Source organism: Enhydra lutris, unplaced genomic scaffold (assembly GCF_002288905.1).
Source record: "Enhydra lutris kenyoni isolate GAN:26980312 unplaced genomic scaffold, ASM228890v2 scaffoldscaffold54, whole genome shotgun sequence".
In the NCBI taxonomy this organism is placed as follows: domain Eukaryota; kingdom Metazoa; phylum Chordata; class Mammalia; order Carnivora; family Mustelidae; genus Enhydra; species Enhydra lutris.
The window spans coordinates 383,489-397,749 of record NW_019154138.1 but is presented as its reverse complement, the minus strand read 5'-3'; the positions used below and the strand labels follow the sequence as shown (position 1 = coordinate 397,749).

Genomic DNA, 14,261 nt, shown 5'->3' with positions numbered 1-14,261 from the left:
TAACGGGATGTGGACCTATTATAGATTTTGACAGGGGCTCTCTGTGCCTCCTGGATTTTGATGGTTGTTTCCTTTGCCATATTAGGGAAATTCTCTAGAATAATTCTCTCCAATATATCTTCTGCCCCCCTGTCTCTCTCTTCTTCTTCTGGAATCCCAATTATTCTAATATTTTTTCGTCTTATGGTATCTCTTATCTTCTGAATTCTCCCCTCATGGTCCAGTAGTTGTTAGTCTCTCTTTTGCTCAGCTTCTTTATTCTCCTTCATTTGGTCTTTTATATCACTAATTCTCTCTTCTGCCTCATTTATCCTAGTGGTAAGAGCCTCCATTTTTTTTTTAAAGATTATATTTATTTATTTGACACACACAGATCACAAGTAGGCAGAGAGGCAGGCAAAGAGAGGGGGGAAGCAGGCTCTCTGCTGAGCATAGCCTGATGCAGGACCAATCCCAGGACCCTGAGATCATGACCTGAGCTGAAGGCAGAGGCTTAACCCACTGAGCCACCCAGGCGCCCAAGAGTCTACATTTTTTATTGCACCTCATTAATAGCTTTTTCGATTTCAGCTTGGTTAGATTTCAGTTCTTTTATTTCTCCAGAAAGGGCTTTTATTTCTCCAGACAGGGTTTCTCTAATATCTTCCATGCCTTTTTCAAGCCCAGCTAGCACCTTGAGAATTGTCATTCTGAACTCTAGATCTGACATATTACCAATGTCTGTATTGATTAGGTCCTTAGCCTTTGGTACTGCCTCTTGTTCTTTTTTTTTTTTTTTGGTGAGTTTTTCCACTTTGTCATTTTATGCAGATAAGAATATATGAACAAGAGAATAAAATACTAAAAGGATGGCAAAGACCCCAGAAAAAATGTATGCTATCCAAATCAGAAGGGACCCCAATCGGGGAGAAAAAAGGGGGTAAAAAGAAGTTTAAGAAAAATTAAAAAAAGTATATTAGACTGGTCAATAGAACAGAGCCACCCACTTGATTTTGGGTGTATTTTGGTCTCTTAGAAGAAACTACCTCCCAAAATTTTAAAGAAAGAAAAACTTATATATATACAAAAATGAGGATCAACATGATGAAGGGATGGAATATGACTGTAAAGATGAAAATTTTAAAAAATTCTAATAAAGGTATTGATAAGTTGGTTAGGAAAAGAAAGAAAAAGAAAGTGGAGAGAATTTGCTCAGGCTGGAGATGAGAACAAAGTCCTGTGCTAGATTAGGGTATATTTTGATCTATTAGAAGAGTTTGTATCCCAAAAAATTTTTAGAAGAAAAAACCCTATATGTATACAAAAAATTAAGTTAGATACAATGAAGGATAAAATGACTATCATAATGAAGGTTTAAAAAGGTTTTTTTTTAAAGAAAGGTATTGTTATAATAAACTAGTTAAAAAAACATTAAAAGAGGAAAAGTTAAAAAAATTAGAATAAGAAAAAAGTAAAACTAAAAAAATTTAACTTTGCGGGAGCTGCTGCAGGGCTTCACGGTGGACGTGGTGAGGCACCAGCCTGCGGACCCAGCCCTGCATCTGGCTCTTTGCTTAGCAGGGAGCCTGTTTTCCCCTCTCTCTCTGCCTGCCTCTCTCTACCGTCTTCTCATTTCTGTCTGTCAAAGGAAGAAATAAAATCTTAAAAAAAATAATAAAACAAACAAACAAAAGTTTAACTTTGCAAGACTAAAGAATCATGGGTACAAAGTTATGAATTCCATCCTTTGCTTCCCCCTCCTCTGGAATTCCGCTCTTCTCCTTGATCAGTGAGCTTGGTCTTAGCTGGATGTTCTTGCTGATCTACTGGGCGGGGCCTTTTGTAGTGATTCTCAAATGTCTTTGCCTGAGGCGGAATTGTGCTGCCCTTACCAGGGGCTCGGCTAAGGGCTAAATAATCTGCTTGGGTTTGCTCTGGGGAGCTTTTGTTCCCTGAACGCTTTCTCTAGACCTCTGGAGCACAGGAATGAAAATAGTGGCCTCCCAGTCTCTGGCCTGGAGGAGCTGAGAGCTCGGGGCCCCACTCCTCAGTGTGCCCTTGGAGAAAAGCGTTCAGTCACTCCCATCTCCCTGGTCTTTGGCTGACTCTGAGGTCACCCGCCTGCGATCAGGCACCTCCGTCTCTGGCACACAGGTCCATTTGGAGTCTCCAAACTCAGCAGATTCCTGCCTTCAGAGAAGGAAAGTGGGTCTCCCCAGATCTGCCACTTGTGGGGTCCCTGCTCAAAGAGCAGTGGCCCAATTGTGCCACGGATTATGGTTTAAGGTAACCCCAAGTTGAGAGCTCACTCCTTGGCTCCGTCTCTGTAGCCGGCTTCCCTGCTCTGATACCTGCGAGCTCTGCTACACTCAGACACCCCCGATCCTTCTGTGACCCCGTGGGATCTGAGACCATACTGTCCCCGCATGGACTCCACCCCCGCTTGACCTCTGGAGCAATGTCCTTCAGTGGAGCAGACTTCTAAAAGTTCAGATTTTTTGCTTTGTTGCCCTGCTACTTGCTGGGAGCGGGCCCCTCCCCCCACGGTCTGTCTTTCTGTCGCTTCAGATTCACTTCTCTGCACATCCTACCTTTCAGAAAGTGGTCGATTTTCTGTTTCTAGAATTGCTGTTCTTCTCTTTGATCTCCTGTTGGGTTTGTGGGTGTTTGGAATGGTTTGATAACTATGTAGCTGAACTCATGCTACCTGATGTCATCTCAGTCTGCTACTCCTCTGCTATCTTGACTCCTACCCCAGCCAGCAAATAGTTTTTTTTACTTTACATTCTTCCTGTGGCCACTCACATTAGTTGTTATTAAACATTTACCGTATGCTTGGAACTATAAAGGATTAGGAGAATGGGATGGGTGTGATTTCCTGTCTTGAATAATTTTTATGAAGAGGTGGAGTTTTAATAAAAGTGTGATCTCTACCTTCAAGTAAGTTATTGCTTAGTTGAAAAGTCACATAAATACTTCAGAAATTATAAATAGTAAAGCAGTAATATTTTTTTCCCTTTTTTCCCCCTCCAGGTTCCTGTTGCATGTAAATCTTGTCCCTGTGGTTATGTATTTATTAATAGGAAACTTCTAAAAGTAAAATGCTCAGAGAAATCATCATCTTTTACAGGTAATTGAGAGAGTTTACCACCTTTCTGTTTTTTATGGTTTCCATTATATAAAGTTAAAATTAATTTTTGTGAGTTAAAATTTTTTTTTTTTGCTGGTGGAATTATAATACTAAAATCTATTAAAGAATACTTTTGTTTTTTTATTAATTATTTTTATTAACATATAATGTATTATTTGCCCCAGGGGTACAGGTTTGTGAATCATTAGGCTTATACACTCAGTACCTTTGGTTTTTATTAGATACAATAAGTCATTTACATTGATTTATTCTTCATCCAATTTAAATGTTAACTCCTTTACTGATAAATTTTATAACAAATTTTAATGAGAATTTTTTTTAAAGATTTATTTATTTATTTATTTGACAGACAGATTACAAGTAGGCAGAGAGGCAGGCAGAGAGAGAGAGAGGAGGAAGCAGGCTCCCCGCTGAGCAGAGATCCCAATGCGGGGCTCGATCCCAGGACCCCGGGATCATGACCTGAGCCGAAGGCAGAGGCTTTAACCCTCTGAGCCATCCAGGTGCCCCTTAATGAGAAATTTTAATTAGTAAATGTTAATTGGAAGAAAGGAAACCTTGATTTTAGTATCATACTTTTTTAATTAGCAGGTTTTTTTTTGATTCGCTGATTTAGACTATCTAAAAAATTGCCCACTTCAATTTTGTTTGAGTTTCTAGCTTTCTCTTTGATGTTAAGTCTAGACTTATGCCCTAAGTGTATTTGAAGGTGAGTTTATTTACTACTTTTTTATTCCTGTGATAAAATCACATGTTGTATCAGTAGTGAGCCCATAATGATAGTAGATTTATTGCAAACAACTGGTGAGCACCTAACATATGCCAGGTACTATATATCTTGGGCATACAGCAATAAATCTACTTCTAAGACAGGTTTAGTACTGTTGTAGTGGTTGAAGATATTTGCATAGGAGTATACATATGGGATATACAGGGAGAATAGTAATAAGTGCTGGGTAGGAAATTAAAATAGGGTACTGTCCTATAGATTAACTAGAAGGTTACTTTTGATTGAGTGGTCCAGGGAATGCATCTCTGAGGAGGAGATATTTTATAAGGTCTGAATAGATGAAGGGGCTAGACATATGAAAACCAGAGAAAGTAGATTCTAGGCAGAGGAAAAAACAAAGGCAGAAGTTCTAAGGCAGGATTTATTCCAGGAATGCAGTCTTAGTACAATATAAGGAAACCTATTAGTATCATATACCATGTTAATAAATATAAAGAAAAAACAATAAGATTACCTCTGTAGATTCTGAGAAAACCTTTGGCAAAATTAAGTACCCGTTCATGATAGAGACACTTAAGAGAATAGGATTTGAAGAGTACTTACTTAACTTGATGAAGTATATATTTTAGCATTAAAGGTAGTATCTTATTTACATGGGGAACCTCTACAGGCATTTCCATTTCAGTTTCATATCAGGAACAAGGCAAACATTGTCACTATCTTCACTACTATTCTGCATTATGTTAGAGGTAAAGTAGCCAAGACAATTAGATAAGAGAAATCAAGAAGAAGCATAGAAGTGGTAAAGAACAAGTAGAACAATATCTATTTGCAGATCATAGTATAGCTGGATTCCAGGAAATTGATAATAAAAGTACCTCAATACAGTAAAAGAATTGAGTGAAGGATCAGGATTTAAAATTAACATAAAAAATCAGCTTTCATATATAGAAATAGCTTATACTGAATATAATGTTAGAGAAAAGCCTATTTACAATAGCAACATGGAGAGTTATATCTTTAGGAATAAATTTAGTAAGAATGGCCTAAAACTTATCCAAGGAAAATTTTAAACACTCCTAAAAGACACTGAAGCAGATTTAAGCAAATGGTAAAACATCCCTTGTTCTTTTTTTTTTTTTAAGATTTTATTTATTTATTTATTTGACAGACAGAGATCACAAATAGGCAGAGAGAGAGGCAGAGAGAGAGGAGGAAGCAGGCTCCCCGCCGAGCAGAGAGCCCGATGCGGGACTCGATCCCAAGACCCTGAGATCATGACCTGAGCCAAAGGCAGAGGCTTAACCCTCTGAGCCACCCAGGCGCCCCTCCCTTGTTCTTGAATAGGATGATTCAACATCATAAAGATGTTAATCCTCCCAAATTAATCTATGAAATCAATGCAATTTTATTCTTTAAAATTTATTTATTTTATTTTTTAAAGATTTTATTTATTTTTTTGACAGAGACAGGGACTGAGAGAGAGGGAATACAAGCAAGGGGAGTGGGAGAGGGAGAAGCAGGCTTCTGGCTGAGCAGGGAGCCCATTGTGGGGCTCGATGCAAGGCTAGATCCCAGGACTCTGGGATCATGACCTGAGCCAAAGGCAGATGCTTAACAACTGAGCCACCCAGGCACCCCAATGCAATTTTAATAAAAATCCTAAGAAGTTGTTTTATTGAGTTAGACAAGCTGATTTTAAGGTTCATATGGAAAAATAAACACGCAAAAATAGCCACAAAAATTGTCAATTGACTTTTAGTAAAGGTCTAAGGAAATAAAATGAGAAAGAATAGTTTTTTCAACAAATGGTATTGATATACCATGCTGGATATGCAAAAGAATGAAGTTGGCACCCTATCTCATGCCATACATAAAAATTAATTCAAAATATGGGATGCCTGGGTGGTGCAGTTGGTTAAGCATCCAACTCTTGATTTTAGGTCAGATCATGATCTCTGGGTTGTGGGATCAAGCCCTGCATTGGACTCAACATGGAGTCTGCTTCTCCCTCTCACTCTGCTGTGTACTCTTTCTCTCACTTTGTATCTCTAATATAAATTAAAAAAAAAAAACTTAAAATTAATCAAAATATATTATAAACCTAAATGTAAGAGCTAACAAAACTATAAAACTCCTAGAGGAAAGCATAACAGTAAATCTTAGTGACTTTGGGTTAGGCAGTGTTTCTTAAATATGAGATATAAAGCTCAAGTGACATAAATAAGTAAATAAATAGGGCTATATCAAAATTTTTTTTTTAAAGATTTTATTTATTTATTTGACAGATAGAGATCACAAGTAGGCAGAGAAGCAGGCAGAGCGAGAGAGGAGGAGGCAGGTTCCCTGCTGAGCAGAGAGCCTGATGTGGGGCTCGATCCCAGGACACTGGGACCATGACCTGAGCCGAAGGCAGAGGCTTTAACCCACTGAGCCACCCAGGCGCCCCGGCTATATCAAAATTTAAAACTTTTTTTTTCTGCAGATGATATCAAGACAACTCGTAGAATGGGAAATACTATTTTTAAATCACATATCTGATAAGGGACTTGTATCCCTAATATATACTCTTTTTTTTTTCTTTTAAGATTTTATTTATTTGATTCAGAGAGAGATCACAAGTAGGCAGAGAGGGAGAGGGAAGCAAGCTCCCTGCTGAGCAGAGAACCCAATGCAGGGCTCGATTCCAGGGCTCTGAGACCATGACCTGAGCAGAAGGCAGAGGCTTAACCCTCTGAGCCACCCAGGTGCCCCCCTAATATATACTCTTACTCCTCAATAATAAAAAGAGAAATAACCCAATTTAAAAAAAGGGCAGAGGATTTGAAGGAATTTCTCCAAAGAAGATCTGCAAATGACCAGTAAGTACACCAAAAGATGTTCAACATTATTAGTCATTAGGGAAGTGCAAATCAAAATCACGAGATACTACTTCACACCACTAAGATGCAATAATAAGAGAAAATAACAAGTATTGATGAAGAAGTAGAGAAGTTGAAACCCTCATATGCTGCTTTTAGGAATGCAAAATGATGCAGATACTTTGAAAACAATCCTCAAATGATTTAATCCTCAAATGATTAAATATAGAGTTATGATCCACAATTCCACTCTTAGGTTTAAACTCAAGAGAGTTGAAAACAGAGGTGGATGCAAAAACTTATACATGAATGTTATTAGCAGATTTATTCATAATAGCTAAAAAGTAGAAACAGTCCTGATATCCATCAACTGATGAAAAACAAATGTATATCCATACGATGGAATAATATCTGACAGTAAAAAGAAAGGAAGTATTGTTATATGCTACTACATGAATGACTCAAAAATGTGCTTTGTGCAAGAAGCTGGTCACAAGAGATCACATACTTTTATGATTCCAATTATAGAAAATGTCCACGTAGGCAAATTATAAATAGTAAATAGATTAATGGTTTAGGGCTGGGAAAGAGATGGGGAGAATGGGAAACAATCGTTAATTGATACAGAGTTTCTTTTGGAGGTGGAAAAATGTCCTAAAATTGGATTCACGATCCTGTGAGTGTACTAAAAACCACTGAACTGTGGGCGCCTGGGTGGCTCAGTGAGTTAAAGCCTCTGCCTTTGGCTCAGGTCATGATGGATCGAGCCCTGCATTGGGTTCTCTGCTCGGCAGGGAACCTGTTTCCCTTCCTCTCTCTGCCTGCCTCTCTGCCTACTTATGATATCTGTCTGTCAAATAAATAAATAAAATCTTAAAAAAAACCCCAAACCACTGAATTGTACATTTTAAATGGGTAAATTGTATGGGATGTGAATTATATCTCAATAAAACTGATTATATTTTACTTATTTATTTTTAAAGATTTTTTTACTTTAGAGAGAGAAAGAGCATGAGAAGGAGGGGCAAAGGGAGAGGGAGAGACAGTCTCAAGCACACTCCATGCTGAGCACAGAGCCTGACTTCGGGCGTAATCTCAGGACCCTGAGATTATGACCTGAGCCAAAATCAAGAGTTGATTGCTTAACTGACTGCGTCATCTGGGCATCCCAATAAAACTGATTTTAGAAATAACCAGGAAAATATTGAAAAACAGAAACTATCAGGGTTGGATAGCTGTACTAGTCATTAAAATAAATATAAATTAATATAAAGCCTTGGGGTACCTGGCTGGTTCAGTTGGTAGAGCATGCAACTCTTGATTTTCCTCATTGTGAGTTCAAGCCCCACATGGTATGTGGAGCCTGCGTAATTAAAATAATTAAAAATATGTATATATATGATAGAGCCTCTGTAATTAAAACATTGTTGTGGGATTGGCAGGGACAAATAGACCAGTAGAGAAGAATAAAAAGTGTAGAATTAGACCCAAATTCATATGAAAAGTTAGTATATGACAAAGGCGGTATTTCAAACCACTAGGGTAAAGTTGAACTTCTTTTTTTTATTGTGGTAAAATATATATAACGTATTTATCATTTTAACCATTTGTAAGTGTACAATTCAGTGGCATTAAAAACATTCACAATACTGTGTCTCTATTACTGTTGTTTTACTTCAAACTTTATCATCCCCAACATAAACCCTGTACCCATTAAACAATCTCTTCCTCCACACCTCTGCCCCACCCCCACACACCTCCCTCCAATCCCTGGCAATCTCTCCTTCGTATCTCTGTAAATGTGCCTATTCCAGGCACCTCATATGTAAGTGGGATCATACAATATTTGTCCTTCTATGTCTGGCTTATTTTATTAATTATAATGTTTTCAAGGTCTACCTATATTGTAGCATATATTTAAATTTCATTATTTTTTATGTCTGAGAAATTACCATTTTATGTATATACCACATTTTTAAATCCATCTGCTGATGTGCAACAACTAGGGTTCTTGTAATGAACATTGGTGTAGCAATATCTGTTCAAACCCCTGGTTTCAGTTCTTTTGGATATATACCTAGGAGTAGAATTTCTGGGTCATATGGTAGTTCCGAGTTTAACCTTTGGAGGAAATGCCAGACTGTTTTCCATAGTGGTTGTGCTGTTTTACATTCCCACAAGCAAGGCCCAGAGGTTCCAATTTATCTTATTCTTACCAAATTTGTTAGATTTTCCAATTTTTTTCTTTTCTTTTTTTTTTTTTTTTTAAAGATTTTATTTATTTATTTGACAGACGATATCACAAGTAGGCAGAGAGGCAGGCAGAGAGAGACGGGAGAAAGCAGACTCCCTGCGGAGCAGAGAGTCCGATGCAGGGCTCGATTCCAGGACACTGGGATCATGACCCGAGCCGAAGGCAGAGGCTTTAACCCACTGAGCCACCCAGGCACCCCTTTTTTTCTTTTTTAAGAGAGAAAGAGTGTGTAAGCAGAGGTGGGAGGAGGTGGGGGAGGGGCAGAGAAAATCTTAAGCAGGCTCCATGCCCAGCAAGGAGCCTGACTCTGGGCTCCGTCTCATGACCCTGAGATATGACCTGAGCTGAAATTGAGAGTCTAATGCTTAACTGACTGAGCCACCCAGGTGCCCCTGATGTCTTTTTCTGTTTGTTTGTTATTTGTTTTTTTTAAATTATTGCCACCCTAGTAGGTGTAACTGTTAATCTTACTGGTTTTTGTTGTTGTTTTGTTTTTAAAGATTTATTTTATTTTGTTTTATTTATTTGTCAGAGAGGGAGAGACCACAAGCAGAGGGAGCGGCAGGCAGAAGGAGAAACACGCTCCCTACTGAACAAGGACCCTGTTGCGGGACTTGATCCTGGGAGCCTGGGATCATGACCTGAGCTGAAGGGAGACGCTTAACTGACTGAACCACCCAGGTGTCACCTTACTGGGTTTTGATATGCATTTCCCTAAAGACTAACAGTGTTAAGCATCATTTCATGGGCTTATTGGCCATTTGTATATCTTCTTTGGAGAAATGTCTATTCAGCTCATTTGCCCATTTTTAATTGGGTTGTTTTGGTTGTTTTTTAAGCTGTAGAAGCTCTTTATATATTTTCTGTATTAAGCCTTTGTCAGAAGTATGATTTGCAAGTATTTTTTTACCATTTGTCTTTTCACTTTCTTTTTTTTTAAAAAGATTTTATTTATTTATTTGACAGAGAAAGATCACAAGCAGGCAGAGAGGCAGGCAGAGAGAGAGGGGGAAGCAGGCTCCCTGCTGTGCATAGAGCCCAATGCCGGGCTCGATTCCAGGATCCTGAGATCATGACCTGAGGCTTAACCCACTGAGCCACCCAGGTGCCCCTCTTTTCACTTTCTTGATAGTGTCCTTTGATGAACAAAAATCTTAATTTTGATGAGATCCAACTTATCTAATTTTTCTTTGATTTTTATTGTTAATTGTGGTAACATACAAAAATATGAAATTTGCCATCTTAACCATTTTCAAGTATGTAGTTCAGTAGTGTTAAGTAGTTTCACATCTTTGTGCTATCAATCTCCAGAACTTTTTTATCTCCCAAAACTGAATACTCTATAACCTTAAACAACTCCCATTCCTTCCTGCCCTCACCCCCCTGGCCCCCTGCTAAGGTCTATTCTATGTTCTGTCTCTAAGAATAGGACTATTCTAGGTATGTCATTCTAGGTATGTCATAAGTAGAATCATACAGTATTTGTCTTTCTCTGACCAGGTTATTTTACTTAGCATCATGTCTTCACAGTTCATGTATGTTGTAGCATGTGTCAGAATTTCCTTTCTTTTCAAGGCTGAATAATACTCTGTTATATGCAATTATTATGTTTTGTTTATACATTTATTGGTTGATGGACACTTGGGTTGTTCCTGCCTTTTGGCTGTTATGAATAAAGATGGTATGAATGTGGGTGTATAAATACCTCTTTGAGACTCTGTTTTCAGATCTTTTGCATATATTCCCAGAAGTAGAATTATTGGATCATATGGTAATTCTATTTTCAATTTTTTGAGAAGCCAATAACATGATTGTTTTCCATAGAGGCTTGCACCGTTTTCCATTCCCAACAATTGTGCTCAAGCGTTCCAATTTCTCTTCATCTTTGCTGTTACTTGTTATTTTCTTTGGTTAGTAGCTATCCTAATGGGTGTGAGTTGATAATTGTGGTTTTGTTTTGCCTTTCCTTAATGATTAATGATATTGAGCATCTTTTCAAATCCTTGTCCATGTGTATATTTTTATTAGAGAAACATTTATGTAAGTTGTTTGCTCATTTAAAAATCAGGCTATTTGTATTTTGTTTTTGAGTTGTAGGAGCTCTTTATATGTTCTGGATATTTACCCCTTATCAGATACGTGGTTTGCAAATATTCCATTCTGTAGGTTGCCTTTTCACTATTGATTGAATCAGGCACAGAAGTTTTAGATTTAGATATAGTCCAGTTTACCCATTTTTGGTTTTTTTTTTTAACTTTTGTTGTCATATTCATTAAATTGTTGCCAAATCCCAATGCCATGAACATTTTCCTCAATGTTCTCTTTAAGACTTTTGTAATTTTAGTTTTTATATTTAGGTCTCTGATCCATTTTTTTTTTAAGATTTTATTTATTTATTTGACAGAAAGAGATCACAAGCAGGCAGAGAGGCAGGCAGAGAGAGAGGGGGAAGCAGGCTCCCTGCTGAGCAGAGAGCCCGATGCGGGGCTCGATCCCAGGACCCTGAGATCATGACCTGAGCCGAAGGCAGCGGCTTAACCCACTGAGCCACCCAGGTGCCCCTCTGATCCATTTTTGAATTAATTTTTGTACGTGGTGTGGTTTATGTCCAGCTTCACGCTGCATGAAGATATACAATTTTCTCAGTGCCATGTTGAGAAACCATCCTTTCCCACTAAATGATCTTCACATGCTTGTTGAAAATCAGTTGACCATATGTGTAGGGTTTATTTCTGGGCTTTCTGTTCCATTGGTCTTTATGTTTGTTCTTATGCCCATATCATATTGTTTTAATTATTATGGCTTTGTAGTAAGTTTCAAAGTTAGGAAGTGTGAGTTCACCAATTTTACTCTTTTTCAAGATTATTTTGGTTATTCAGGATTCCTTGCAATTTTTTATGAAAACGAGGATCTGCTTTGCCATTTCTGCCAAAAAGGCTGTTGGATTTTTGGTAGGGATTGTGTTGAATCTTTAGATTGATTTGGATAATATTGACATCTTAATGATATTAAGTCTTCCTGCCTATGAATATGATTGTCTTTTCATTTATTTAGATCTTGTTTAATTTCTTTAAACAGGGTTTTCAGCATAAAAGTCTTACCTTCTGGGGCACCTGGGTGGCTTAGTTGGTTGTGTCTGCCTTCATCTCAGGTCATGATCCCAGGGCTGTGGGATCAAGCCCTGTGTCCGGTTCTTGGTCTGCAGGAACTATGCTTCTCCCTCTGCCTCCCTCTCCTTGCTTGTGTGTTCTTTCTCTTTCTCTCTGTCAAATAAATAAATAAAATATTAAAAAAATGTCTTACCTCCTTAGATTTATTCCTAAGTATTTTATTATTTTGATGCTATTATAAATGGAATTGCTTTCTTAATTTTTTATTCAGGTTATTCATCACGGGTGTATAAAAACAGAACTGATTTTTGCTCTTGTACCCTACATCTTTGCTAAACTTTGGAAAGTTTTTGGAAACTTCTTTGAAAGATGATCTGCTTTCTTTTTCATGGAATAATGAGTGACCCACTTTTAGCATGTTCCAAATCTGCCCACTTGTCCCTGCAGTATTATTAAAAGGGCTATCTTTGGGGTGCCTGGGTGGCTCAGTGGATTAAGCCTCTGCCTTTGGCTCAGGTCATGATCTCAGGGTCCTTGGATCGAGCCCCGCATTGGGCTCTCTGCTCAATGGGGAGCCTGCTTCCCCCTCTCTCTCTGCCTGCTGCTCTGCCTGCTTGTGATCTCTCTCTGTCAAATAAATAAACAAAATCTTTAAAAAAAAATGGCTATCTTTATCCACCACTATGAGTTAATTCCTTTATAATCTTGGTGTAGAAAAAGGCTTGCTGTTACTTAAAATACAGAAGCAGTAAAACAAAAGACTGATAAATTTCACTATAATAAATTCTTAGATAATAAAAAATCCTATAAATAAAAGTTTGTCAAGAAGAAACTGGGAGAAAATATTCACAATATATACCACATAAAAAGGACAATATATTTTTTTTTAAAGATTTTATTTATTTATTTGACAGAGACTCAATCCCAGGACCCTGAGATCATGACCTGAGCCGAAGGCAGCAGCTTAACCCACTGAGCCACCCAGGCGCCCAAAAAGGACAATATTTTTAATATTTAAACAGCTCTTAAAATTTGAGGGACAAAAGGTTTTCTGGTTGTGTCACCATGTGGTGAGGAGTTCTTGTCTACATTGGCAGCTGTGCAGTCCAAGGGCCTTCTGCAGTCTCTGCAGGTCCTTGGACACAAGCAGATGGCCACAGCTGTGGTAGCAGATGGGGCAGCAGCCTTATCCAGGTGAATGGGCAGCCCCTGGAGATGATCCAGCAATGCACACAGCAGTACAAGGTTCTGGAATCTGTTCTGCTTCTGGGCAGGGAATGATTTCTTGGGGTGGGCATCTGAGTCTGTGTGAAGGGTAGTGGTCATATGACCCAGATTTGCACAATCTGCTAGCACAACTCCAAAGCCCTGGGGTCCTTATTATCAGAAATACATTGATGAGACTTCCAAGAAGGAGCTCAAAGCCATTTTCATTCAGTATGACCAAACCCTGCTGGGGGAAGCTGATCCCTGTTTCAGTGACTTCAAAAAGTTTGGGGACCCTGGTGCTCATACTTGCTACCAGAAATTCTATTGATAAGTCCGTCATGAAGCCTGGAGTTCACCTTGATAATAAACAGTGGTTTTGAGATTTTCAAAACAAAAAATTTGAGGGCAAAGTTACAAAAGTCTGATATAATGGGAATCAGATATGAAGAGACAACTCACAAAAAAATAAGACATAGTAATGGCCTAAAATATATGGAAAAAAGTTCAAATTTACTCATAATTAAAGAAATGCAAATTAAAATAATACCTATTAATGGCAAAAACTTTAAAATATGACAATATACTTTGTTGGTGAAGCTGTGGAGAAATGGCACTCTCATACATTGCTGGTGAAAATGTGAATTGTTATAGCCCTTCCAAAGGGAAATGTGGCAATACTTAAAAATATTGTATATGGGGGCACCGGGGTGGCTCCTTGGGTTAAGCCTCCACCTTCAGCTCAGGTCATGGTCTCAGGGTCCTGGGATCGAGCCTCGCATTGGGCTCTCTGCTCAGCAGGGAGCCTGCTTCCCCCTACCTCTCTGCCTGCCTCTCTGCCTACTTGCGATCTCTCTCTCTGTGTCAAATGAATAAAATCTTTAAAAAAAATATTATATATATATATATATATATATATATATATATATTTTTACTTTTTGACCCAGCAAAACCATTTCTGGGACTCTAC

General features: G+C 38.2%; 1 protein-coding gene and 1 pseudogene across 1 annotated transcript in view; both read left to right on the top strand.

The window, feature by feature from the left end:
• Positions 1-14,261, top strand: part of LOC111157330 — a 38,860-nt gene that overhangs the window by 19,582 nt on the left and 5,017 nt on the right. The window contains exon 5 of the mRNA XM_022518654.1: positions 3,013-3,109. Coding sequence (XP_022374362.1) covers positions 3,013-3,109 — 97 coding nt within the window. The remainder of the gene's footprint in view (positions 1-3,012; positions 3,110-14,261) is intronic.
• LOC111157435 lies at positions 6,715-13,622 on the top strand (annotated as a pseudogene).